Here is a 26200-nt window from a genome sequence, read left to right on the forward strand (position 1 = left end):
GACAGAATATGGTCATTAAAAGTCTAACGTATTTGTTAAAGTAGTGACTCTCACCTTCAGATCCTTCTACTCACCTTTCCATTGGGTTCCTTTGCCCTTGTCCCTCCAATTGCTGTGACCCAGAGGGCTGTGGGGTATTGCAGCTTTCTTTCCCTTCCAATATAGACTGGACCATTGCAACTGGAAGGACAGGAGGATCTGAGCAAGCACCGCAATTGCTCAAAGACATATCCGCCTCCGTGGATCCCTTCATTCCTGGACTAATGGGCTCTTCTTTAATCAGTAGAAGGCATTTACTCCTTCATGGAAAAAAGCAACAAATAGATACTTTTCATGCTAATTATCACCATCATCATTCACATAGCGCCAGCCTATTTTGTAGAGTTTTACAATTTTACAAATTTTCCTCCGACCCGTCATAAAATTGATAAATAAACTTTGCATTTTAAATAATAAAGTAGAAGAAGCTTAGAAAGAATCTAAACATTGAACTCTGCTCACATTTTTATTGACCTGCACTTCTTAAAGAGGCACTGTCTCCATCTTGGAACTTAGGGATTGACATTTCAAGATGGCGGGAGATCCCCTCAGTGTCTAGAAGTGTCAGGCATTGGAAATACACTGAGACAAAGTAGTAGTCCCTACTTTGCCTCAATATATCTCTTAAATAGGTTGGAGTTTTAGTGAAACTCCAACAAAGTCGATATAAGTATTTTGTAAAGATTCAATATTTATGAAATACACATTTGTACGGGAGGGGGGGGGGGGGTGACCGTGCTGCTTAAACACCTCTAAGGGGTATCAGAGGTATCAGGCATTCAGAAACCACCTAATTGCTATGTTAAAGGGACACTATAGTCACCAAAACAACTTTAGCTTAAGGAAGCGGTTTTAGTATATAGATCATGATCCTGCAGTCTCACTGTTCAAATCTCTGCAATTTAGGAGTTAAATTTTATTTCTGTCTATGCAGCCCTAGGGACTCACACACCATGCATTAAAAAAATGGTTTAACTTTCAATTAGATGTAACTTACTTTAAAAGTTCTTATTGCCTGCTCTCTAAAGTGAACTTTAATCATACACAGGAGGCTTCTGTGGGGTCTAGCAAGCTATCAATAGTGATGTCGCGAACATAAAACTTTCGGTTTGTGAACTTCCGCAAACGTTCGTGAACCGGCGAACCGGGCGAACCGCCATAGACTTCAATGGGCAGGCGAATTTTAAAACCCACAGGGACTCTTTCTGGCCACAATAGTGATGAAAAGGTTGTTTCAAGGGGACTAACACCTGGACTGTGGCATGCCGGAGGGGGATCCATGGCAAAACTCCCATGGAAAATTACACAGTTGATGCAGAGTCTGGTTTTAATCCATAAAGGGCATAAATCACCTAACATTCCTAAATCACAATGGATATGGATTGACACCTGACATATGACATATTGACACCTTGACATATGGATTGACACCTGTCCTCAGAGACCCTGATACACACTGACACAGAGCAGAATAGGGACTGTTCCCCTTACATAGGGTCACTTGGCAGATCTGGATTGACACATATCCTAAGGATCCCTGATACACACTGACACAGAGCAGAATAGAGACTGTTCCCCCTACATAGGGTCACTTGGCAGATATGGATTGACACCTGTCCTCAGAGCCCCTGATACACACTGACACAGAGCAGAATAGAGACTGTTCCCCCTACATAGGGTCACTTGGCAGATATGGATTGACACCTGTCCTCAGGGACCCTGATACACACTGACACAGAGCAGAATAGGGACTGTTCCTCCTACATAGGGTCACTTGGCAGATATGGATTGACACCTGTCCTCAGGGACCCTGATACACACTGACACAGAGCAGAATAGGGACTGTTCCTCCTACATAGGGTCACTTGGCAGATATGGATTGACACCTGTCCTCAGGGACCCTGATACACACTGACACAGAGCAGAATAGGGACTGTTCCCCCTACATAGGGTCACTTGGCAGATATGGATTGACACCTGTCCTCAGGGACCCTGATACACACTGACACAGAGCAGAATAGGGACTGTTCCACCTGCATAGGGTCACTTGGCAGATATGGATTGACACCTGTCCTCAGGGACCCTGATACACACTGACACAGAGCAGAATAGGGATTGTTCCCCCTACATAGGGTCACTTGGCAGATATGGATTGACACCTATTCTTTGGAATTTTCCCACGCTGTGTAAAATGACAAAGAGCACTCTGATTGGTGGGCTTGGAATCTAACCAATCAGAGTGCTCTGTGTCATTTTACACAGCATGGGAAAGTTCTTTGGAATTTTCCCAGGCTGTGTAAAATGACAAAGAGCACTCTGATTGGTGGGCTTGGAATCTAACCAATCAGAGTGTTCTGTGTCATTTTACACAGCGTGGGAAAGTTCTTTCGAATTTTCCCACGCTGTGTAAAATGACAAAGAGCACTCTGATTGGCTTAAACCAGCCAATCAGAGTGTTCTTAGCCTAATTGCAGGGCATGGCAAGGCTTTATAAGCCTTCCCCCGCCCTGCAGAGCTCAGTCTGCGCGGAGCCCTCCATGGGTGAAGATGGATTTTTTTTTTTTAAATTGCGTCGGTTCTTATGGCTTTTTATTTGGGGCTGAAAAAAGAAGATTTTAGAAAAAAAGAAGACGTCAAATGGTAAGTTGAATTTTTCTTTACAGATTAGTTATTTTATTCCCCCCTCACTATTTTTTAGGGTGAGGGAGGTAGGGAGGGGGTAACCTCTCTTGGGGTGGGTGGGGGGGGGGGTGACTAGGGGCTTGGGGACCCCTAGTCACCTTTGATTGGGGGGGGGATTTTTATTTAGGGCCCCCACCCACCACTCAGGGGTGGGGGCTGGGTTGGACAGTAGGTCCCCCCCTTATTGTTTTTTTAGGGCCCCCACCCACCGCTCAGGGGTGGGGGCAGGGGGGAGGACAGTAGGTCCCCCCCCTCATTATTTTTATGGCCCCCACCAACCAAGCAGGGGTGGGGGCCGGGGGAGGGGGACAGTAGGTCCCCCCCCCCCCACCTCATTATTTTTAAGGCCTCCACCCACCGCGCAGGGGTGGGGGCCGGGGGGCAGGACAGTAGGTCCCCCCCTTATTGTTTTTTAGGGCCCCCACCCACCGCTCAGGGGTGGGGGCAGGGGGGGAGGACAGTAGGTCCCCCCCCTCATTATTTTTATGGCCCCCACCAACCAAGCAGGGGTGGGGGCCGGGGGAGGGGGACAGTAGGTCCCCCCCCCCCACCTCATTATTTTTAAGGCCTCCACCCACCGCGCAGGGGTGGGGGCCGGGGGGCAGGACAGTAGGTCCCCCCTCATTATTTTTATGGCCCCCACCCACCGCTCAGGGGTGGGGGCGGGGGGAGGACAGTAGGTCCCCCCCCTCATTATTGTTATGGCCCCCACCAACCAAGCAGGGGTGGGGGCCGGGGGGGGGGACAGTAGGTCCCCCCCCCCCCCCGCCTCATTATTTTTAAGGCCTCCACCCACCGCGCAGGGGTGGGGGCCGGGGGGCAGGACAGTAGGTCCCCCCTCATTATTTTTATGGCCCCCACCCACCGCGCAGGGGTGGGGGTGGGGGGAGGACAGTAGGTCACCCCCCAGTGTGTATCAGGGTCCCTGAGGACAGGTGTCAATCCAAGTGACCCTATGTAGGGGGAAAAGTCCCTATTCTGCTCTGTGTCAGTGTGTATCAGGGATCCTTAGGATAGGTGTCAATCCATATCTGCCAAGTGACCCTATGTAGGGGGAACAGTCCCTATTCTGCTCTGTGTCAGTGTGTATCAGGGATCCTTAGGATAGATGTCAATCCATATCTGCCAAGTGACCCTATGTAGGGGGGACAGTCCCTATTCTACTCTGTGTCAGTGTGTATCAGGGATCCTTAGGATAGGTGTCAATCCATATCTGCCAAGTGACCCTATGTAGGAGGAACAGTCCCTATTCTGCTCTGTGTTAGTGTCTGGGGGGGGGGGGGGTATCTGCAGTAATACAGAGTGTCTGGAGGGAGTATCTGCATAACACAGGGTGTCTGGAGGTAGTATCTGCAGTAACACAGAGTGTCTGGAGGGAGTATCTGCAGTAACACAGAGTGTCTGCGGGGAGTATATGCAGTAACACAGAGTGTCTGGAGGGAGTATCTGCAGTAACACAGAGTGTCTGGAGGGAGTATCTGCAGTAACACAGAGTGTCTGGGGGGAGTTTCTGCAGTAATACAGAGTGTCTGGGGGCAGTATCTGCTTGTAACATTTATATGCACTGAAAAAAATAAAAAATAATAATAAATTGAAAAAAAAAAAAATGAATGCAGCTTCCGAATGAATCTTAAATGGATGCTGTCCAGGAGGTGGGAGGGTCTGGAAGGGAGGGTCTGCTGCTGATTGGCTGGAATGTGTCTGCTGAATGTGAGGTACAGGGTCAAAGTTTACTCAATGATGACGAATAGGGGGCGGACCGAACATCGCATATGTTCATCCGCCGCAGCGAACGAGAACACGGTACGTTCGCCGGGAACTATTCGCCAGGGAACCGTCCGGGACATCACTAGCTATCAACAGTGCAGGGGAAAATACATTTTAAATTAAATAGAATTTGCAATGAAGGAAGCATAAACACTAGCTGAATATTTACAGGAAGTGTTTAGGAAGGCTGTGCAATTCACATGCAGGGAGGTGTGACTAGGGTGCATAAATAAATTGATTTAACTCCAAAATGGCAGAGAATTGAGCAGTAAGACTGCAGGGGCAATATCTATACACCAAAACTGCTTCAATAATGATAAATTATGATCTGCCTATAATTAAATTAGAGCCTTTTTAAATGACCACCAAAAACACCCAGACCACTTCAACTCAATGAATATGGGGCAGAGGTCCTGTCATTTTAACCCTGCAATGTTAAACATTGCAGTTGTTGTTTTTTAGAAACTGCAATGTAAAGGGATAAATCAACTTGTAGTGGCTGTGATCTTGACAGCCACTAGAGGCGCTTCCACTGCAACAATCATGTAAAACTAGGTCACGTGATGTTGCAGCTCATAGGAAAGCAGTGAATTCAGTGAGAAGCATTTTGATGCACACAGTGTTTGACGTGCATGCGCATCAGCCCCCAACACTCCTCCCTAAAGAGCATTGAATTGGACAATATGCAAGATAACAGAATGGCTTTGCGGGAAGTGCAACAGACAGCAGTGCCGAGGGAGTCCGCAAAAACGACCCTCCCCCTCCAGGTTTTTAATGAAAATGGGGGCTTAAAACTAAACTGCAATTAGCACACCAGAGTGTTAGGGATTCCTATCGTTATAGTATTCCTTGTTTTAAAGACTTTGTCCAAATACAATCCCATCCCGCATTATGTCATTACCTTTCTCCATCTGCTGTGGCTGGTGCTATTCCTGTGTTAGTGGGTGTAGACTCTGTCACGTCTGATATGATCGGCCCAGCATTGGCAGCAGAACCGCCCATTGATGACGCGGGATCTGCTGATGGCTGTAAGGGTTACAGTGAGTTAGATCATACAGTTACAACATCCAGCCAGTGGAACTATTTGTTGTACTTGACTATTTATTACACATTTTCTATGTGTCATAATCCTCATACATAAAAACACTTATTATTATTATAATTATTTATGTTATAACGCGCCAACAAATTCCGCAGTGCTGTACAATGGGTTTAGTGTTAAATCTAAAGGATTACGCTAACCAACTTTCCCTCCCCAGAGGACGGGCTGATGGGAACACTTGGACAGCACTATGAGCACTTCAAATCAGTGAAGTGGTCAAAGTGCATGAAGAATTGCTGTAAGACATTTTAGATAGCTTCCACGCTTATGAGCAAGGATACCCAGACCTACAGTATCAATTTATTTTATTAGAATTAGAACACAGCCTTGTCATGTTTTTTTGTTTTGTTTATCTTTCCTTATGCCCCCTCTATCTTAAAGATTACCCTCACCCCGCTCATCCTTTATTTATATTTATTATCGTTTTCTTTCTTGTGCTGGGTCTCGGTCTCTTGGTGCAGCCATTTTGTTCTAATCAGCCAATAATGTCTGCTGTTTGCTATTCTGTACGGTACTTTTTACGGATAGACTATTAGTAACATTTCAATGGCAACTAAAAGAGAACTTTACTTAGGCTCCACTGATTTTCAAGTTGTGCCAACTTGACTGCTATCCAGTGCTAATTATCAGTTATTTGCAAATATCCTACTAAAATATATAATGATCAAAATATTTAGTAAAATAAAGCTTTTATTAAAAAAAAAAAGAAAAAAGAAGAAAGATTCAACGTTTGAGGACTTTTAAGGTTGAGATGTTGCCACAAGAAAGCCTACTTTTTACAGATTGAGCAAATCGTCTTGTTGCATGAAAACTGTATTTGTCTTAGTATACATGTGTTAAAAATGGAGAGAGGCATGGGACTCACCGATTGAATATAATACGGAACATGGAGGGAATCCATTGGAAGGTGTCTGCTGAATTTGGAAAGTGGGAGGGCGGAGTTACCATCATCCAACATGAGAGGGCTGTAAAAGAAAATGAGGAGTTAATTTTAAACGTATGTTTTTTGTTTTTTTTCCTTCTGGAGTCAATGTAAATCCAAAATATTTTGGATTTAGGTAACTATTCAGATACCAATGACTTATATTCATAATACATTTCCTTTGGTTTTCACTACTGATTTCCTACTATTTTGCCAGCAGATTTATAATGTAAATATATACATACCTTAAATTGCATTGTAGTGCTGCGTTTGGAGAGATCCCATAATGCTCTCAGCACATTTAAAGAGTATCACACAGCATTCTGTGATTGAACTGCATAGCTGTAGAGTAGCGGTTCCCAACCCAGTCCTCAGGTACCTCCTTAAGAGTCCAGGATTTAGAGATTACCCAGTCATGTTTAAGGTGTGTTTAGAAAAATAAAAATAAAACACTTTAGACCCAACAGGGTAATCCCTAAATCTTGGACTGGTAGTGGGGTACTTGAGGACTGGGTTGGGGACCACTGCTTTAGAGCAGTGGTTCCAAAAACCAGTCGTCACGACTAGTGGTGTATTCTGGTATTGTGCTGCCCTAGGCATAACAAAACATGGGCACCCCCCTCCACATACCCTCACTGATGCATGCACTGACATACACTCACTTACAGATACACAGTCATTGTCACACACTGTTTAACCAACACACACTTTCACTGAAACATACACATTCACAGACATACACACTCACTCATTCATAGTTACACTCACTGACCTTCACTGACAGACACGCATTCACCGACAGACACATACACACTCACTGACAAGACACACATGCACACTCACTGACAGAAATGCATACACACTCACTGACAGATGCACACTCAGTTTCAGACACACATATACTCACTGACAGATACACACATATACAACACTCACTGACAGACATATATGCACTCAGTGTCAGACACACACATTGACTGACAGACACACATACACTAGCTGACAGACACACACTAACAGACATACACATTCACTGACAGACACATACTCTCAGTGACAGACACGGATACACATGCTAAAACACGCATACACACACTGATGCACGCATACACACACTGACGCATGCATACATACACTGACAGACACACATTCTCAGTGACAGATACACACTCACTGACAAATGCATAGGTGCTGGTCCGTGCTGTTGTTCTTTCTCGCCTTGACTACTGCAATCCCCTTCTCTGTGGTCTTACGTGTTCCCAGATTGCACCGCTGCAATTTATAATGAATGCGGCGGCAAGGCTCATTTTCCTGTCCGCCCGCACCTCCAACACCTCCCCCCTCTGTTAGTCCCTACATTTGCTTCCAGTTATATGTAGGGCTCAATTTAAGATTCTGGTGCTTGCTTACAGGTCCCTACATAATGCTGCTCCAACCTACCTATCCTCCCTAATACACAATTATGTCCCGCTCAGCCGAAGACCTACGTCTATCCTCTGCCCGTACTCCCAAATCTGATGCTCGCCTCCAAGACTTCTCCAGGGCTGCACATTTTCTGTGGAGCTCCCTTCCCTTCTCCGTTAGACTTTCAACCAGTCGCCACTCCTTCAAAAAATCTTTAAAACACGCTTCTTCAGGAAAGCATATAATTTAAACTGTTATCAGGTTTTCATTCCGCCCCATGACTCCTCTCCTGCGCCTGTCAAAAATAACCTACGTTCTCAGTAAATACTTTTCTAGCAACCTATTTCAATACCCCTACTTATACCGTTTGTGTCACTATAAGCCACTCCCTCTAGCATGTAAGCTCTTTGAGCAGGGCTCTCAACCCCTCTTTTCCTGTGCGTCCATTTGTCTGGTTGCAATTACGTGTCTGTTAGTCCACCCATTGTACAGCGCTACGGAATTTTGCTGGCGCTATATAAATAATAAAATAATAATAATATACACTCTCAGTGACAGACACACACTCACTAACACACATACACTAATACACTTAGTAACAGACACACACACTCTCTAACAGACACACACTAACACACTCACTAACAGACACACACTAATACACTCAGTAACAGACACACACACACATTCTAACAGACACACACTAACACACTCACTAACAGACACACACTAATACACTCAGTAACAGACACACACACACATTCTAACAGACACACACTAACACACTCACTAACAGACACACACTAACACACTCACTAACAGACACACACTAATACACTCAGTAACAGACACACACTAATACACTCAGTAACAGACACACACACCCTCTAACAGACACACACACTCACTAACAGACATATACTAAAATTTTGTAAAAAAAAAAAAAAAAATTTAATTAAAGTTCAATCCACCCAGCCTTCCTACCTTTGGGAGTGCTGGAGTGGATTCTTCCTTGAGGTCCAGTGGGGTTGCTGCTGGCTGGGCTGGCACGCACGCGGGCAGGTGGTCGGGAGGGCAGGCTCACATTAGAGGCAGCGAGGGAGCTCTGATTGTCATATTCCGGCTCCGGCATCACTGCGGTGCTCGCGAAGGGAGCTGAGCAGGGGAGAGCTCAAGAGAGAGTGCTCCCTTGCCCCCCGCCTCCAACATCAGGTAATGCCAGCCTCGGGGGGGGGGGGGGCGTGATTTGGCCAGCCGGCCAGCTCCTGTGCCCTCCAGGACAAGAAGCTGGCAAGGTATTTGCCAGGGTGATTGGGGGAGGCTTTTTTGCCGCCCCCTGAAGGTGCTGCCAAAGGCAAATGTCTTGTCAGCCTCGTGGTAAATACACCGCTGCTCACGACCCTCCAACAGTCCAGGCTTTGCCAATATCTCCTATCTTAGCAAACAAATATCAAGATTCATTAGCATCATGTGGCTCATATTTCTTTGCTAAGATAGGTGATTTTAAATATCTTTGTAAAATGTAAAACTGTAGTTTTGTTTTGTGTGCTGTTACTTTAACTGTATTTTGTATGGATTTCAGTCTTTACAGCAGCAACAAAACTTAGAAATGCATGCTATGAGTGTGACCCCAATTCCAAATTTTAAGTGTAGATTTGGAATCCAGACAGGGCCGGCGCGTCCATAAGGCGGCACAGGCGGCCGCCTTAGGGCGCACCGGCTCTGGGGGCGCCAGATTTCAGTGACCGGCAGGAGGGTAATATAAATATTGAGAATAAGTGCACCCAATAGATATTAGGGCATATTCTGAGAAAGGATGGACAAAAATTAGTGGAGTGAGAAAAAGTATATAAATAAAAACTTATAGCTTAAAACTATAGAATAAAAAATAATATATATTAAAACTTAATGTTTTTTAAAAAATAACAAAATATCTGATAAAGAAAAATAAAATAGAAATAAAAAATAAAAAATATATTGTTAAAAATTTCTTTAAAAAACTTTAATTAAGAATATAATGATAAGAAATTATAAAAAATTAAACAGATCGAAGTCCACATTCAGCCCCTTGGGGTGTAGGGTATCTAGTTGGTATACCCATTGCATTTCAGTTTGTCCAATCTTTCTTATAATATCTCCCCCTCTCCAGTGGTTTTTCACTATTTTAATTCCAATAAAAGTAAGGTGTTTAGGGTCATTGTTGTGCATGCAGAAGTGTGCTGGTATTGAGTGGTTTTGTACACCTTTTTCTATATTTCTGCAATGTTCTGCAATTCTGGTTTTTAATGGTCTAATCGTTCTGCCCACATATTGAAGGCCGCACGAACATTCTAGTAGATAGATAACATTTTTGCTATTGCATGAAATAACCTCTTTTATATTATATATTTTATTTGTATTATTTGATTTAAACTCAGTAATAGTTATTTTAGTAATTTTTGTTTTCTTACATGCCATACAACAATTACATTTGTAAAAACCTTTTTTGTCCATAAAATTATTTATCTTATTGGGACTATTTTTTGTAAATTTTTTTGTTAAGTGCATTCTAAGGTTAGGAGCTCCTTTTTGTATGAATGTGTGTGTCTGTCAGTGTATGAGTGTGTTTTGTCAGTGTGAGTGTGTCTATCAGTGTGTGTTTGTGAGTGTCTGTCAAATCAGTGAGAGTATGTTTGTGATTGAGTGTGTGTCTGTCAATGAATGAGTGTGTGTCAGATCAGTGAGTCTGTGTCTGTCAGTGACGTCTGTGTGTTTGTCATTGAGTGTGTGTGGCTGTTAGTGTGTATACACCACTGAGTGTAGTGTGGCGGAGTGGAGCGCTGTACAGGAGCTTCTGTTTCCTGTACCCGGCCAGACTGACAGGGCACTGAGAGAGCACTTCCTGTCAGTCCAGCCAGGTACAGAAAACTGAAGCTCCTGTAGAGGATCTGCTCCGCAACGCTACAAGACAGGTAGGATGCACACCAGGAAGGGGAGTGTGACCGCTAAGAGGGTGGGGAGTGCACCAAGGGACAGAGAGGGGAGGGGAGAGAAATACCAAGAGACAGGGAAAAGAGGGGGGGGAGAGGAACACTAAGGGACAGGGAAGAGGGAGGGGCTGGTTAGGAGGCACATAGGTGAAGATGTTAATTTTAGAGGGGGGGGGCGGAAAAATGTATCTTCGCCTATGTACCCAAAAATCCTTGCACCGGCCCTGAATCCAGACCAGATTCCTATTGGGCTGAGCACCCCACCCATCTAGTATAGGTGCCTCTGAAGAGGTGACCACAGGAAAGCATACATTGAGAAGTCTCGGGAAACAGTTTAAGTTGTAAGTATTGCAAGTTAGAATGTAAATCTTCCATGTTAAAATTAGCGTAGGAACAACCGATACTGAAGTACTGTGGTGTATTGGTGGGCTTAACTCAATATGACCACATGGTGTAACTGAATCCCCATATTTGTTTGGTAAGATAGGTGATTTTAAGTAAAATTTAAAACTGTATTTTTGTTTGTGCATATGCGCTGTTACTTACTGTATTTTGTATGAATGTTGGATTTACAGCGCTCAGCAAACATGTTCTGGGTGTTGCCCCCAATTTATTATTTTGTGAGTATCTCCATTGGAATAAAAAAGGGAAATACATAAATCCTGGATTGTTGTTGGGTCATGAGGACTAATCTGGGAACCACTACTGTAGAGTATAAATCAAGGTTGGTGGCCTAGACTATCAGGGATTGTCATTAAAGTGTGAATTGTCAGGAATTTGTAGGAAATGAAAACAGTCTATTCATTTGCTGGCATGTTGTCAAGTATATAAAATTTTTGTCTCATGCAAATTTGTGTGACAGGCACACACACTTCAGTGTTAAGTTACAGCTACGACAGGCGTATAAGGCTGTTTTCAGTTGAAGAGAGTCACATAAATGAATGCACTTATTGACTGCAAAATAATTTGCTGTCAGATAGATCAGATAAGGAAGGATCAAAAGGGACACAATAGTTAACAGAAAAATGTCCACAAATTTCTTAGAATGATGTAAAGTGATCCATGCAGAGTTGTAGGACAAAATCAAAGGGGGTTATGGGTCTTGAAAATCAAAGGGGGTTATGGGTCTTGAAAATCAAAGGGGGTTATGAATCTTTGTTTCAAGATTCACTGTGTTGTTCTTATTCAGCAAAGTAAATTGATTGTGTGTTGTGATAAATGTGATCGAGCAGTTATCTCTTAGCCTAGCCGATAATACTTGCTTCAGATTTTGGCACAGTAATGGTGTTGACGTTTAAGATTTAAGACAATGTTATATTATATATTCATTATTTTTCCATATTACAGGCTTCACCAGTGTGCATATTACATTATTTTAAGGGTTAGGGCCTCTTTAATCTCGGTGTAGCATTGAGACAAACTTTCCTTAAAAGGACACTCTTTTGCAAGCTGGTTTTAGATGTATCAGCCAATGAAAAGCAAATCATAATTCAATGTACACATTTTTCATTGGGTTTATATCTACTAAATTGTAAAAAAAAGAGAAAAAAAACATTGGAGTGTTCATTTAATTCTGCCCCTCCCCCTGTGACAACATGGGGGTAGGGGAGCTGCTGAGGAGACACTCACCTCAGACACTCCCCGGGCATATTAGTATCAGGAGGGCTGAATTAATGTTAATGGAAGACGTATATCACAATGCTGCCCTAAGACTAAAGGATCCTTTGCCTCAACCCTAATAAAAGATTTATATCAGACACGTGAGCAGACATAGGTCTAGTGGTTTTACGTATATATATATATATATATATATATATATATATATATATATATAGTTGCTGGGCTGACCAATATCACCTCTGCAAAATGGGCACCTGACGCCACAACGCTGGTGCCAGAGAACATGCTGGTAGCACAGCCCTACCTCTAAGCTGGCAATGTCCTCCTGGCCTTGGGCACTATAATATCTAAGGTTTTTTGGAGTGGGGGAGCAGACCAAGCTAGCAAGGGTTACACCACCCAAAGCCAGTGTTTTCATAAGAAACTGTATTTGCTTGGAGTAACCTTTTAGGGAAAAAATAACTAAACTAGAAAAATTCTCCAAATCAGACATGAAATTTTGTTCGGCTACTTCGGTCTTACATTTGAAATTAACTTTGAATTCTGACAATTCTCACTTCAGTAAAAAGCCCTCGGAAATTTTAGGAGGAGCAGCAAAAACGTGCACACACGCAAGTTTCACTGAGCTTGCTCTCCCAGGAGAGTCAACCTGCGCCGAAATCTACACAAAGCCTGGGTCAACAGGTGTATGGCTGCCGACAGTTTATAGAACAGTTACAATCATCCTAAGTAATGCTTGGGGATACACTACTTATCCTAGAAACTCTGCTGTATAGAGTGTGTCTGATTAGAGAGAGCTATGCCTACAGTTGTGGGCAGACACACCTAACAATGCATCAAGGAAATTTTGAAAGCGAATACATTTAAAAATAAATAAATAGTATCTTTGTACTATTTGTAGCAGTCCCTTGGTCTCTTGAAAAGCACTGGGATGTGACATTAATTTTTATATCATAGTACAGCAGCATCCATAGTAATAAATAAAAAGAAAAAAAAAGTGTAAATTGGAGACAATACTTAAACATATAAACTATCATTGAGTTGTGTTTTTTTTTTTTTAAGTGTGTGTGTGTGTGTGTATATATATATATATATATATATATATATATATATATATATATATATATATATTGGGCATATCAAACATTTTTAAACCTCAGCCACATTTCATGGATCGCAAGCCACAAGTATTAGTTATTTCCCAGTATCTAAACTGAATGCCACTCTCAGCCCCTTGTTCTGCAGTTCCTCTGCCCCTCTTTCTCTAATACCACCTCCCTCATTCTGCCCCCCCCCACAATAGGCCTAGGAGCTGAGAGGGCACTTTGCACAGAGGGCTATGAAAGCCACCGGTCAGCATATTTGACTCAGCAAAACCATTCAGTGACCGTCACCAGGGTGACCAGTTCAGGTGACATGCGCCCTGGCTGTGCTGAGCTGGTCGTTTTCTTCGTGAGTCGGTTTTGTTTGGTAAAGGGGGAGAGAGGGGGGGCCTCCCTCCTAAACACTCACATCTTTCTCTTTATCCCGGAGCTGGTGGGGCCAGGGGGCAGTTGTCCAAACAGAAACTGGATTAACTGTCAGGGAAAAAACACAGAATCAGGTGTTAATTAGAGATCTCTTGTATCATAAGCCTGATCTGACAGCCTCTATAAGAACTAAATAATCACTGTACACACGCAGCAACACATAGTACACAGTACACATAGCTAATGAAAACCTTCAAAACACACAATAAAGATAATTTAGCCAAATTAGATATATTATCCAAGTCATAGTTACATAGTTAGATAGCTGAAAAGAGACTTGCGTCCATCAAGTTCAGCCTTCCTCACATTTGTTTTTTGCTGTTGATCCAAAAGGCAAAAACAAACAAAAAAAAAAAAAAAACCCAGTTTGAAGCACAATTTTGCAACAAGCTAGGACAAAAAATTCCTTCTTGACCCCAGAATGGCAGTCAGATTTATCCTTGAATCAAGCATTTATTACCCTACATTGAAAGATTATATCCTGAAGTCAGCTCTGTTTACAGCTCAGATGTTCTGGCATTGAATTTTCAGAACCCTGGTAAATTCCTGACAATTCATGGATTAGTGAGTCTATTCCCTAAATAGGGAATTTTAGTGAAATGAAATCCAAATTGTTAATTTTAGGCTAAAACAGTCAAGCTGTTTCTATAGCAGAGCTTTTCCCATCAGTAATGTTTGCCTCCAATTTGAATTTGTTTTTTTTCAGTTCATTACAAGTCATCGTTTAATGAATAAATCCCTTGAGTTTATTTTTCCCTAACAATTTATGATTTTAACAGTTTTTATTTTTCTAAGAGCAGATTTTATAGTTAGCATACTAGTTTTAAGATTTCAGGATATTTTATCATATTTTCTAAGCCAATCATCCCACCCATTTATTTCAATATAAAATACCCAGTATGTCATACTGCTACACGCAAGTTACATTATTTTATACGGCAAAACCAGTATCTGTACATATGCCTTCATCTGTACATATGAAATGTATATTTGTGTACATGTGCATAGGTATGATGTCATCATACACACACGCCTAAAAGTGGCGTTGTCTTTTTCAGTGCGTTTACATATTTTGGAAAGACCCACCAAGTGGCAGGCCTCCTGAAGTGAGAAGCTAATGGGTGACACTCTCCCTCATGGGCACATTTATAAATACACAAACTTTACTCACCCTGACACACATTCCCAGATGCACGCACACATACACTACCACATACACACTCACAAACACAAAATTCAAAGATACACTCTCACACACAAATACAATCTGACACAAATACAGATAAAACACTGACAGGCACTCATATGTCATACTAATATACATGACCAGATGCATACACAGATAGAAACAGCTAAATAATAACACAAAGACACACTACAAACACATATATACATTGTCAGACACACAAACACAGATAAAGAATTGCCAGATATACACACAAGCAGCAGCACACTGGCAGATATACACAGAAAAACAGACCCATAAATACACACACATACTGCAAACTGCTCTCTTCTTCACGTGCTGGGACAATCAGTATACGAAAGCAAAAGGGTGCTCACCGCAAATAGATTATCAAGTGCAAAAGTCAGTCTTTATTATTTAAAGAGACAGCACATATGCAAAACAACCATGACAGCACAATACAAAATCTGTACAAAAAAAGTGACCAAGACTAACTCAAACAAGAAACACAACGAATAGTAACTTACATTGAGCCTAGAAGAGCTGGACACGTGTCAAAACAACCCTCTAACATTTTGGCACTGGCAAACGTGCTTTTCTCAAGAGACAGCACACCCACACACCTCCCCATCCTAATTTATACCATTTCCACAGCTGATGACCATCCTTTTACAATTCCATACAAGCCCAGATTTGACATCATCACGTATGGGGTTGGAAGAATAATATGTAAAAGATATGTCTACTTGCATAAACTAATGCCAATACTGCTGCTACATTCGCCAGATGCGAAATGAACATTTCCTATGGTGTTGAGACAATACGATATGAATTCACTTCCTTCCAGTACTGCTGTACAGGAGTGTTAAAGGGTTTGTCAGTACTGCCCAGTATCGAGAAGGCCTGCTGTAGTTCCATAATAGGGTCCAGTCAAGGGAGATATTTATATCTCTCCAACTGGATTATATAGCACTAGAAGACCTCAAGGCTCAGCCATGCACCTAACCTAAGTGCAAACTGTAGTCTCCTATGACTGCTCTGCTAATAGCCACCATCTAAATTCTGGAGTTGTCTTCAGTTCTTGGCACATCCATCTGCCAGGAACCCACATAAGTGTTGTGCTATCATGCATTTGTAATAGTACAAAACAAAAGTCCAGATTCCAAGGATACACTCTAGATCCTCTCATACAATCTAGAAGATTATCTCTTTTCCAACAATTGTTGCTAGCGACAAATACAGGGTAATGAAAAAGTTGATGGTTGTTGGTGGAAGCTCTGTCTTTTGTCAACGTTTGTCTATGTTGGCATTGCCCATGAGAAAAATAATCACCTGATTTGTCCTATGATATCTTGATTACAATGGGATTTCAATGTAATTCCAACACAGTCAGCATTGGTTTTTCATAAAGATCTTTATGAAACAGTGATGAGCAACCGTGTCGCTTTAGCGCTGGCAAAGCATTGTAGGAGCCGCAGTTATAGCAGCCTGCCCTACGTGTAGATAGATATAATCTTTTATTTTTTTTGTTCTGTATGAAGAGATTACCCTAAGAACAAATCATCTCTCATTACTTGACATGAGTGGAGACGGCCCACCATTAAATCCATGATTGGTACTGTTCCTCTCTACTGCATTCATGTGGACTGCATGGATTCACATCTTTGTACCCAATGTATATATTATATATTCATTTAGCGGTCCTGTGTTCTATGTTAAAATATTTTACCAGCCACACTTTTTACTTGTATTTCAGTCCTGTACTTTACATGCGCTACAATCCTATATATATATATTTACAGGAATATGGGTATATATATTTACAGGAATATGGGTATATATATATATATATATATATATATATATATACCCATATTCCTGTAAATACCCATATCAGAGTCCTGTGAATCGCCTTAATTCCAGTTCTGTACATTTTTAGAATTTCAGTCCTCTACTTTCCTTACATTCCGTTCTATACATTATCAGTATTCCAGTCTTGTACACAACCTGTTTTCCAGTCCTGTATTTTATCTACAACCCAGTCCTGTATATTACCAGTATTACCTGTTTTCCAGTCCTGTTTTTTAACCTACTTTCTAGCCCTGTACCTTACATTGCATTCCAGCCGTGCACATGACCAGGAATTGCGTGTACATTGCCTGCATTCCGAGCCAGATTTACATGTCACATTCCTGTTGGCAAATAATTCTAATGGGCCATCCCCCAAACAAAAAGGCATATAAAATGAATTTAATGATTTTATTAACTGGACATTGCAGGCATATTTAAATTTGACAAATTTAACTAACATATATACTGTGTGTGTGTGTGTGTGTGTGTGTGTGTATGTATGCATATATATATGTGTGTGTGTGTGTGTGTGTGTGTGCATATTTCTTCTACATTTATTGTGTTTAAGTACATTGAGGGTATACAGCTGTGTAAATGCACAGGTTACATGTTAGAAGTGATTAGGGGGTGTTAAGGTTAGAAGGGGTCTGATAGTTGCATTACATAGGGTGTTTAGTGTTAAGAGGATTAAAAACATGAGAGGGTTTAAAGTTGCTGTGCAAATAGCAACACATAGCCCGGCTCAACAGCTGTATGGCTGCTGTAAGTTTAGAGAGCAGTCCCAATCATCCTAAGTAATGAGTTGAGCTGTGGCTGGGAGATAAAATACTTATCCTATAAACCTCTGCTGTTTGGGGTGTGTCTGATTAGAGAGAGTTCTGCCTATAACTGTGGGCAGACGCAGAGAACAATGCATCAAGGGAAATTTTAAAAGCAAATTACTTTTTAAAAAATATATATTTTGCATTATTTTTAATGCATTATCCTTCTAATTGCTACTCAATAATTTCTTTTAATTTCCCTACAATTAGCTCCAGAATCGCTATACATATGTGTACTGCTCCCTTGGTCCCTTGAAAAGCTCTGCAATGTGAAGGTTTAAGGGAATAAATACTAACAATATTTGTTTTACATCCTAGTATGGCAGCATGCACAGTTATAAAAAATATATAATAATAATAATGAAAAAAATGAAGACAATATTAAAACATATAGGCTATCATTGAGCTGGCATTTAACAGGTTTATAAAATGGAGATATATAAAGAAATGGCCATATCATACATTTTAAAACCTCATGCTTAAGGGATTGTAAGCCACAAGTATTAGTTATTTTCCAGTATACAGGTGATACTCGAAAAATTTGAATATCGTGCAAAAGTTCATTTATTTCAGTAATGCAACGTAAAAGGGGAAACTAATATATGAGATAGATGCATTACATGCAAAGCAAGATAGTTCAAGCCGTGATTTGTCATAAGTGCGATGATTATGGCCTACAGCTCATGAAAACCCCAAATCCACAATCTCAGTAAATTAGAATATTACATGCAATCAATAAAACAAAGTGTACATAGAACAATATCGGACCTCTGAAAAGTATAAGCATGCATATGGACTCAGTACTTGGTTTGGGCGCCTTTTGCAGCAATTACTGCCTCAATGCGGCGTGGCATGGAAGCTATCAGCCTGTGGCACTGCTGAGGTGTTATGGAAGACCAGGATGCTTCAATATCGGCCTTCAGCTCTTCTGCATTGTTCGGTATCATGTCTCTCATCTTTCTCTTGGCAATGCCCCATAGATTCTCTATAGGGTTCATGCCAGGCGAGTTTGCTGGCCAATCAAGCACAGTAATCACACGGTCATTGAACCAGGCTTTGGTGCTTTTGGCAGTGTGGGCAGTTGCCAACTCCTGCTGGAAAATTAAGTCAGCATCCCCATAAAGTTTGTCTGCGGAAGGAAGCATGAAGTGCTTCAAAATCTCCTGGTAGACGGCTGCGTTGACCCTGGACTTAATAAGCACAGTGGACCAACACCAGCAGATGACATGGCTCCCCAAATCAACACAGACTGTGGACTTCAAGCATCTTGCAGTGTGTGCCTCTCCATTCTTCCTCCAGACTCTAGGTCCTTGGTTTCCAAATGAGATGCAAAAATTACTCTCATCAGAAAAGAGGACTTTGGACCACTGAGCAACAGACCAGGTCTGATTTTCTTTAGCCCAGGTAAGACGCTTTTAACGCTGTTTGTTGTTCAGGAGCGGCTTGAAAAGAGGAATACGACATCTGAAGCCCATGTCCAGGATCCGTCTGTCTGTGGTGGCTCTTGATGCACTGACTCCAGCCTCAGTCCACTCCTTGTGAAAGTCCCCAACACATTTGAATGGCCTTTTCCTGACAATCCTCTCCAGCTGCGGTCATCCCTGCTGCTTGTGCACCTTTGTCTTCCACAAAACATTCTATTAATGTGCTTTGATACAGGACTTTGGGTACATCCAACTTCCTAAGCAATTACCTTTTGAGGCTTTCCCTCCTTATGGAGGGTGTCAATGATGGTTTTCTGTACAACTGTCAGGTCAGCAGTCTTCCCCATGATTGTGTTTCCCACTGAACCAAACAGAGACCATTTAAAGGCTCAGAAACCCTTTGCAGGAGTTATGGATCACTTAGCTGATCAGAGTGGGCTACTGTGAGCCTAGAATGTTGCACCTTTTCACAATATTTAAATTTACTGAGATTGTGGATTTGGGGTTTTCATGAGCTGTAAGACATAATCATCGCACTAATGACAAAGCACGGCTTGAAATATCTTGCTTTTCATGTAATGAGTCTATCTCATATATTAGTTTCCCCTTTTACGTTGCATTACTGAAATAAATTAAGTTTTGCACGATATTCTAATTTTTCGAATATCACCTGTATATACTGAATGCCACTTAAAAACTTGAGCGGGTCAAAGTTGTGATATAATGGGTGTTAATTATTATTATTGGATTTAAGGTTTGACTGGGGTTCAGTTTAATATTTGGGTATATAGGGTGTTGATAACTATTGTGTTCAGGGTTAGAGAAGGTTCAATTTTAGGGATTTTAGAAGGAGTGAAAACTAGGATTAAAGGACCACTATAGTGACAGGAAAACAAACTTGTTTTCCTGGCACTATAGTGTTAATAGCACCCCCCCCCCCCCCACCCTCATGGCCCCCCTCCCGCCATGCTCTAGGGTGAGGAAGGGGTTAAACGCTTACCTTTCTCCAGCGCCAGGCTCTTCTCACTGTGAAAATCACAGTGAGATCACAGTGAGAAGCGCGGAAGCGCTTCTATCGGCTGTCAATGAGACAGCCACTAGAGGCTGGATTAACCCTAATGTAAACATACAGCTGCAGGGTTAACCCTAGATGGACTTGGCACCCAAACCACTTCATTGAGCTGAAGTGTTCTGGGTGCCCATAAAGGATTAAGGTAAAGGGTTTTGAGTGCTTAAATATGGTACTTATGGGGTTATTCACTAAAGTGTGAATTTAAGGGACCACTATAGTGCCAGGAAAACAAACTCGTTTTCCTGGCACTATAGGCATACCCCACTTTTAAGTACACAATGGGACCAGAGCATGTATGTTAAACGAAAATGTACTTAAAGTGAAGCAATACCTTTTTTTTCCCTTCCCAATGCATTTACTGAGTTGCAATAGTAATTCACAAGCATAACCGATACTGCAACTGCAGATTTCCAGTGATTTGATTTCCAATTGGCTTTTATTCAGTTAAAACAAACAGAAAAAAAAAAAATTAATTCCAGGTTGTGCCATTTATCTTTAATGTTTTACTCATCTGACAACCTTAAACTGGGAAGTAAAATAAACCTGCCCACTGGGCCATTTTCTGCCAATACAATGCCAATTTGTATTTGTTAGCAGCTTAGTTGCACACTTTATTTAAAAACACCTCTTCATCACTTTAAGCATTTGTGGTTTAACTTTGAATCCTCAGAGTCGTGGCTAATGCAGCTAAGCTGCTAAGTCATAGTTATAGAAAATGGCAGCGTAAACCCTTTCACTGGATGGCAGCCGATTGCAGAATATGGACAATGTATGGGCAGAAAAAAATAATATATATATATATATATATATATAATTTTTTTTCTGCCCATATATATATATATATATATATATATATATATACCGTATTTTTCGCTCCATAAGACGCACCTCACCATAAGACGCACCTAGTTTTTAGAGGAAGAAACCCAGAAAAAAATATTCTGAACAAACTGTCCCATAGTGTTTCTTACTATGGGACAGTTTGTACAGAATATTTTTTTTCTCCCCTGTCCCATAGTGTCCCCCCCTCCCATAGTCTTCTCCTCTCTCCCATAGTCTTCACCCACCCCCTCTCCATAGTCTTCATCCACCCCCTCCCCATAGTCTTCATCCACCCCCTCCCCATAGTCTTCATCCACCCCCTCCCCATAGTCTTCATCCACCCCCTCCCCATAGTCTTCATCCACCCCCTCCCCATAGACTTCATCCACCCCCTCCCCATAGACTTCATCCACCCCCTCCCCATAGACTTCATCCCCCCCCATAGACTTCATCCCCCCCTTACTGTCCCCCTCCCCTTGTCCCATAATTACTTACCTGTCTTGTAGCGTTGGCCGGCAGCACAGGGCGCACCGCGGTAGTGGAACTTGAATTTCATGTTCCGGTTTCCGGCGGGACTGAAAGGAAGTGCGCACTCAGCTTGTGCACACTTCCTTTCAGTCCCGCCGGAAACCGGAACATGAAATTCAAGTTCCACTACCGCGGTGCGCCCTGTGCTGCCGGCCAACGCTGCAAGACAGGTAAGTAAAGCTTCATATTCGCTCCATAAGACGCACAGACATTTCCCCTCACTTTTGAGGGGAAAAAAAGTGCGTCTTATGGAGCGAAAAATACGGTATATATATATATAATTTGTTCAGCTAGGAGTAGACATTATAAATTTAAAGGGACACTCCAGGCACCCAGACCACTTCTGCCCATTGGAGTGGTCTGGGTGCCAACTCCCACTACCCTTAACCCTGCAACTGTAATTATTGCAGTTTTTTATAAACTGCAATAATTTCCTTGCAGGGTTAACTCCTCCTCTAGTGGCTGTCTTTTTCACTAGACAGCCACTAGAGGGAACTTTCTGGTCCATGGCAAAGATTTTCTTTGCTAGAGCGTCGCTGGACGTCCTCACGCTGTGTGAGGACCTCCAGCGTCGCTCAATTCACCATAGGAAAGCATTGAAAATCGTTTTCAATGCTTTCCTATGGGGTGCGCTAATGCGCATGCGCGGCATTGCCACGCATGCGCAATGGGTCTCCTCGGCCGGTGGGCGGGATCAGTCTCGCCCACCGGCCGACGGAGACAGAAGGAGGAGCAGCGGGAGAGGAGCAGGCAGCAACGTGGGACATGTCGTTGCTTCAGGTAAGTCACTGAAGGGGTTTTCACCCCTTCAGCAACTGGGGATTGGGGGGTGGGAGAGGAATCCTGCAGTGCCAGGAAAACTGATTTTTTTTCCTGGCACTGGAGATTCCCTTTAAGATGATTAACCTGTGCCATGTCAGAAGGTGTGAAAAGTTCTTGCCTCAAAGACACTGAACTGAGCTGCTCCGGGCGAGAATAGAACCTTCAATTTCCTGTTCACTCGTGGACAGAAGAGGCGCGGCGGGAATGTCTGTACTCGCGAGTGTACTTAAAGTGAGTGTATGTAAAGCAGGGTATGCCTGTAATCCTTATATGTGTCCTTCCCCCCTTCAGCCACTTACCTTAATCAGACGGTGGGCTCCCTCGGCACTGGTGACCTCTCCTCCCCCCTTCCGACGTCAGTTCCCGAGTGGAGCCGAATGCGCGCATTCTAACCGCCCATAGGAAAACATTACTCAATGCTTTCCTATGGATGTTCTGCACGCTGAATGCGATTTTTGCATTGACAGGAAGACGACCACTAGAGGCTGGATTAACCCTGCAATGTAAACATAGAGGTTTCTATGAAACTGCTATGTTTACAGCTGCAGGGTTAAAACCTGGGGCACCTGGCACCCAGACCACTTCATTGAGCTGAAGTGGTCTGGGTGACTATAGAGGTCCTTTAAGGCCAAAGTAGCTGAACTGGAAGCATAGCTGACTTAGAGAATGCTTTCATATCAGCTATTATAACCTTGAATTTGAAATTCACTTTGAACTCTCACTTTAGTGAATAACCCTGTAAGGAAATGATTTATTTAGGCTTTAAGAGAGGTTGCATTAAGGGTTAGGGTAAAAGGGGTTTGTATAATAGTTTCTGGAGTTTGGAGGGTTATTAATAGAGTAATCCCCCTCATATGATTGATAGTGGAACTATAGTAGAAGGTACAGAGTGTGCATCACAGAATGTTTCTCCTGCTCCTCCTGCAATGCACTTCCTGTTAATGGGCAGTGATCCCTTCCTCTTCCTGTCCAGCCTCACACACAGACACTGGAGGAGCTGGGACAGCACTGAGTTTTACTCCCTCTATAACTGTTAGGAGACTGACTGGACTATAGAGGACACTGGCCAAGGCTCCTGGTAATAATCTCCCCTCACCAGCCTATCTAAACTCCAAAAAGGCACATTATAAGTGCTGTAAATAGGTGCCCCCCTACAGGACAGGCGACTGCAGGCAAGGGGCTACTCTGCCTAATGTGAAATCGGGCCCAGCCTACATCCCAGCCCTGTACATTCCCTATATATAACATGTATTCCCTTCCTGTACATTCCCTATATATAACAGTTATTGCAGTATTGTACATTGACATTTATTGCAGCCCTGTAGATTATGTGAATTCTAGTGCCATATATTAAAGGACCACTATAGGTACCCAGACCACTTCAGATTAATGAAGTGGTCTGGGTGCCAGGTCCATCTAGGGGTAACCCTTTTTTTGCTGTAAACATAGCAGTTTCAGAGAAACTGCTATGTTTATAATAGGGTTAATCCAGCCTCTAGTGGCTGTCTCATTGACAGCCACTAGAGGCGGTTCTGCGCTTCTCACTGTAATTTTTACAGTGAGAAGACGCCAGCGTCCATAGAAAAGCATTGAGAATGCTTTCCTATGGACTGGCTGAATGCGCGCGTGGCTCTTGCTGCGCATGCGCATTCAGCCTCTGACGGCGAAAAGGAGGAGGAGAGTTCCCCGTGCTGAGGGAGCCCGGCGGAGGAAAACAGAGCCCGGCAGGAGGAGGGCCCAGAGGGTGGGGGGGACCTAGAGACCCTATAGTGCCAGGAAAACAAATACCGTATGTTTTCCTGCCACTATAGTGGTCCTTTAACTGTATTTCAGTTCTGTACATAACCTGTATTCTACCCCTGTACATTAATTGTTATGTATCCCACTTCTGTAATTTATGAACTGCAGTTTCCTTTTACCAATATAACGATTTACTTGTACCCTATTATATTAGTATACAAAATAGATTTTAAATGTAAAATTAATGCCAAAATAGCTGATCTTGGAAAATGATCAAATTTGGAAATCTTGCAGTCAGGGCAGGAAGGGGGGAGGCCAGCTTTTGGGCATGACATTGATGTAAATTATAGAATTGGCACACACATAAAAACAAGACCACATGAACCCTAAAATTGCCACGGTCTCTATTTGATCATTAACTTGCCTTTAAAAGAGAGTCGATAGGTTTGGAGAGAGCTGATTAAACTGCCTGAATGAATAATGTGACTAAATACTGCTTCAGGGAAGGAAACGGGAACGTCCTTGATATATTTATTTATATCGCAGCAGGCACATTGATAGTATTTTCTGTTTTTCTATCTACAAACTGTGGCTGTTGTTTTCACAGTGCAAATCTCTGAGAAGAAAAGAAATGCTGAGCCCACTAAGAGACCATTCATAGGAGTTTTACTGTTTTGCTCTTATCCTGTGTTGTTGCAACATATTCTCCCCCACCCCATTGATATCTAACCAATGTTCCCACATGCACTCTGTTTTCCTCGACTTGTCTCAATTCTGCCTGCTGTAGGGAAGTACACGAAAAGTGCTACCTTAGGGAAAATGGTGGGGTTTATTCACTAAACACACAGTTTCAAACTTCAAACATGACATGGGTTTGGGGGCAGTTAACCTCCTAAAATGCTTCATTGGCTTTCCTGCTGAGTATTCTACCTAATTACATAATTGAGAGGAAATTGCAAAAGACTAGCAGTTGCCATGAAAACAATGGTTTTAGGGTTTAACTGACCTTATTGATTATCTTCTGCTGTTGAGAGTGATTCTGCCTGAGCGAAACAACCTCGCGCCATAGGACCTCATTCTGCCTGAATGCAAGGAAAATTGAAGAGGAAAAAAAAAAGAAAACACTTGTAACTTTTAGCTAAAGGGTTTTTTTTTTTTAACACGGACACCAGTTAGTTTCAGATTCCTGAAGGATCTATTGCTATTCACAAAATAGTTTCATTGTGTGCTCTGGGACAAAAATCAGTTTGGCATGGTGAAGGCCAAGGCAGTAGGACATTGAACATGTTTTTGCTTATATTATAAGCTTCAGTATTGTTGTCTAATTACATGGTCACTTCCTGTTCATGATTTAGTAGGTGAATCTATAAATGTAGAAATTTTTGGTTTATATAATTTCTAAAAAATATAAAGTGTGTAGACCAAACAGCAACAGGATCATTCACAAAATTTTCAAATTTAAAGGGACGCTATAGTCACCATAACAACTACATCTTAACGTATTTGTTCTGGTGAGTATAATCATTCACTGCAGGCATTTTCATGCAAATACTGCCTTTTCAGAGAAAAGGCAGTGTTTACATTGCCCCCTAGGGACAGCTCCTTTGTCCACTCCTCAGATAGCCATTGGAGGTGCTTCCTGGGTCAGTGCTGCACAGTGTCTCCACGCTCTGCATGGAAATGCAGAATTTTCCTCTTAGAAATGCATTGATTCAATGTATCTCTTTGAGGAGATTATGATTGGCCAAGCTGCCATTTGGCCCGCCCCATGCTTCCTCCTTACCGATTCCAGCCAATCCAATGCTTTCCACTATGGGAAAGCCTTGTATTAGTTAAAAATCATAAATTCTGATGATGTCAGCACAGTGGCGAATCGTAGGCGAGGCCCAGCGCCAACGGA

General features: G+C 42.4%; 1 protein-coding gene across 1 annotated transcript in view; it reads right to left on the reverse strand.

Moving 5' to 3' along the window:
• Positions 1–26200, reverse strand: part of LOC134578405 (heat shock factor protein 4-like) — a 61328-nt gene that overhangs the window by 5591 nt on the left and 29537 nt on the right. The window contains exons 5-9 of the mRNA XM_063437405.1: positions 25307–25382; positions 14018–14082; positions 6456–6555; positions 5390–5514; positions 75–299 (exon numbers count right to left, since the gene is read on the reverse strand). Of these exons, the coding sequence (XP_063293475.1) occupies positions 75–299; positions 5390–5514; positions 6456–6555; positions 14018–14082; positions 25307–25382 (591 nt within the window). The remainder of the gene's footprint in view (positions 1–74; positions 300–5389; positions 5515–6455; positions 6556–14017; positions 14083–25306; positions 25383–26200) is intronic.

This window comes from Pelobates fuscus, chromosome 12, assembly GCF_036172605.1.
Source record: "Pelobates fuscus isolate aPelFus1 chromosome 12, aPelFus1.pri, whole genome shotgun sequence".
NCBI lineage: Eukaryota > Metazoa > Chordata > Amphibia > Anura > Pelobatidae > Pelobates > Pelobates fuscus.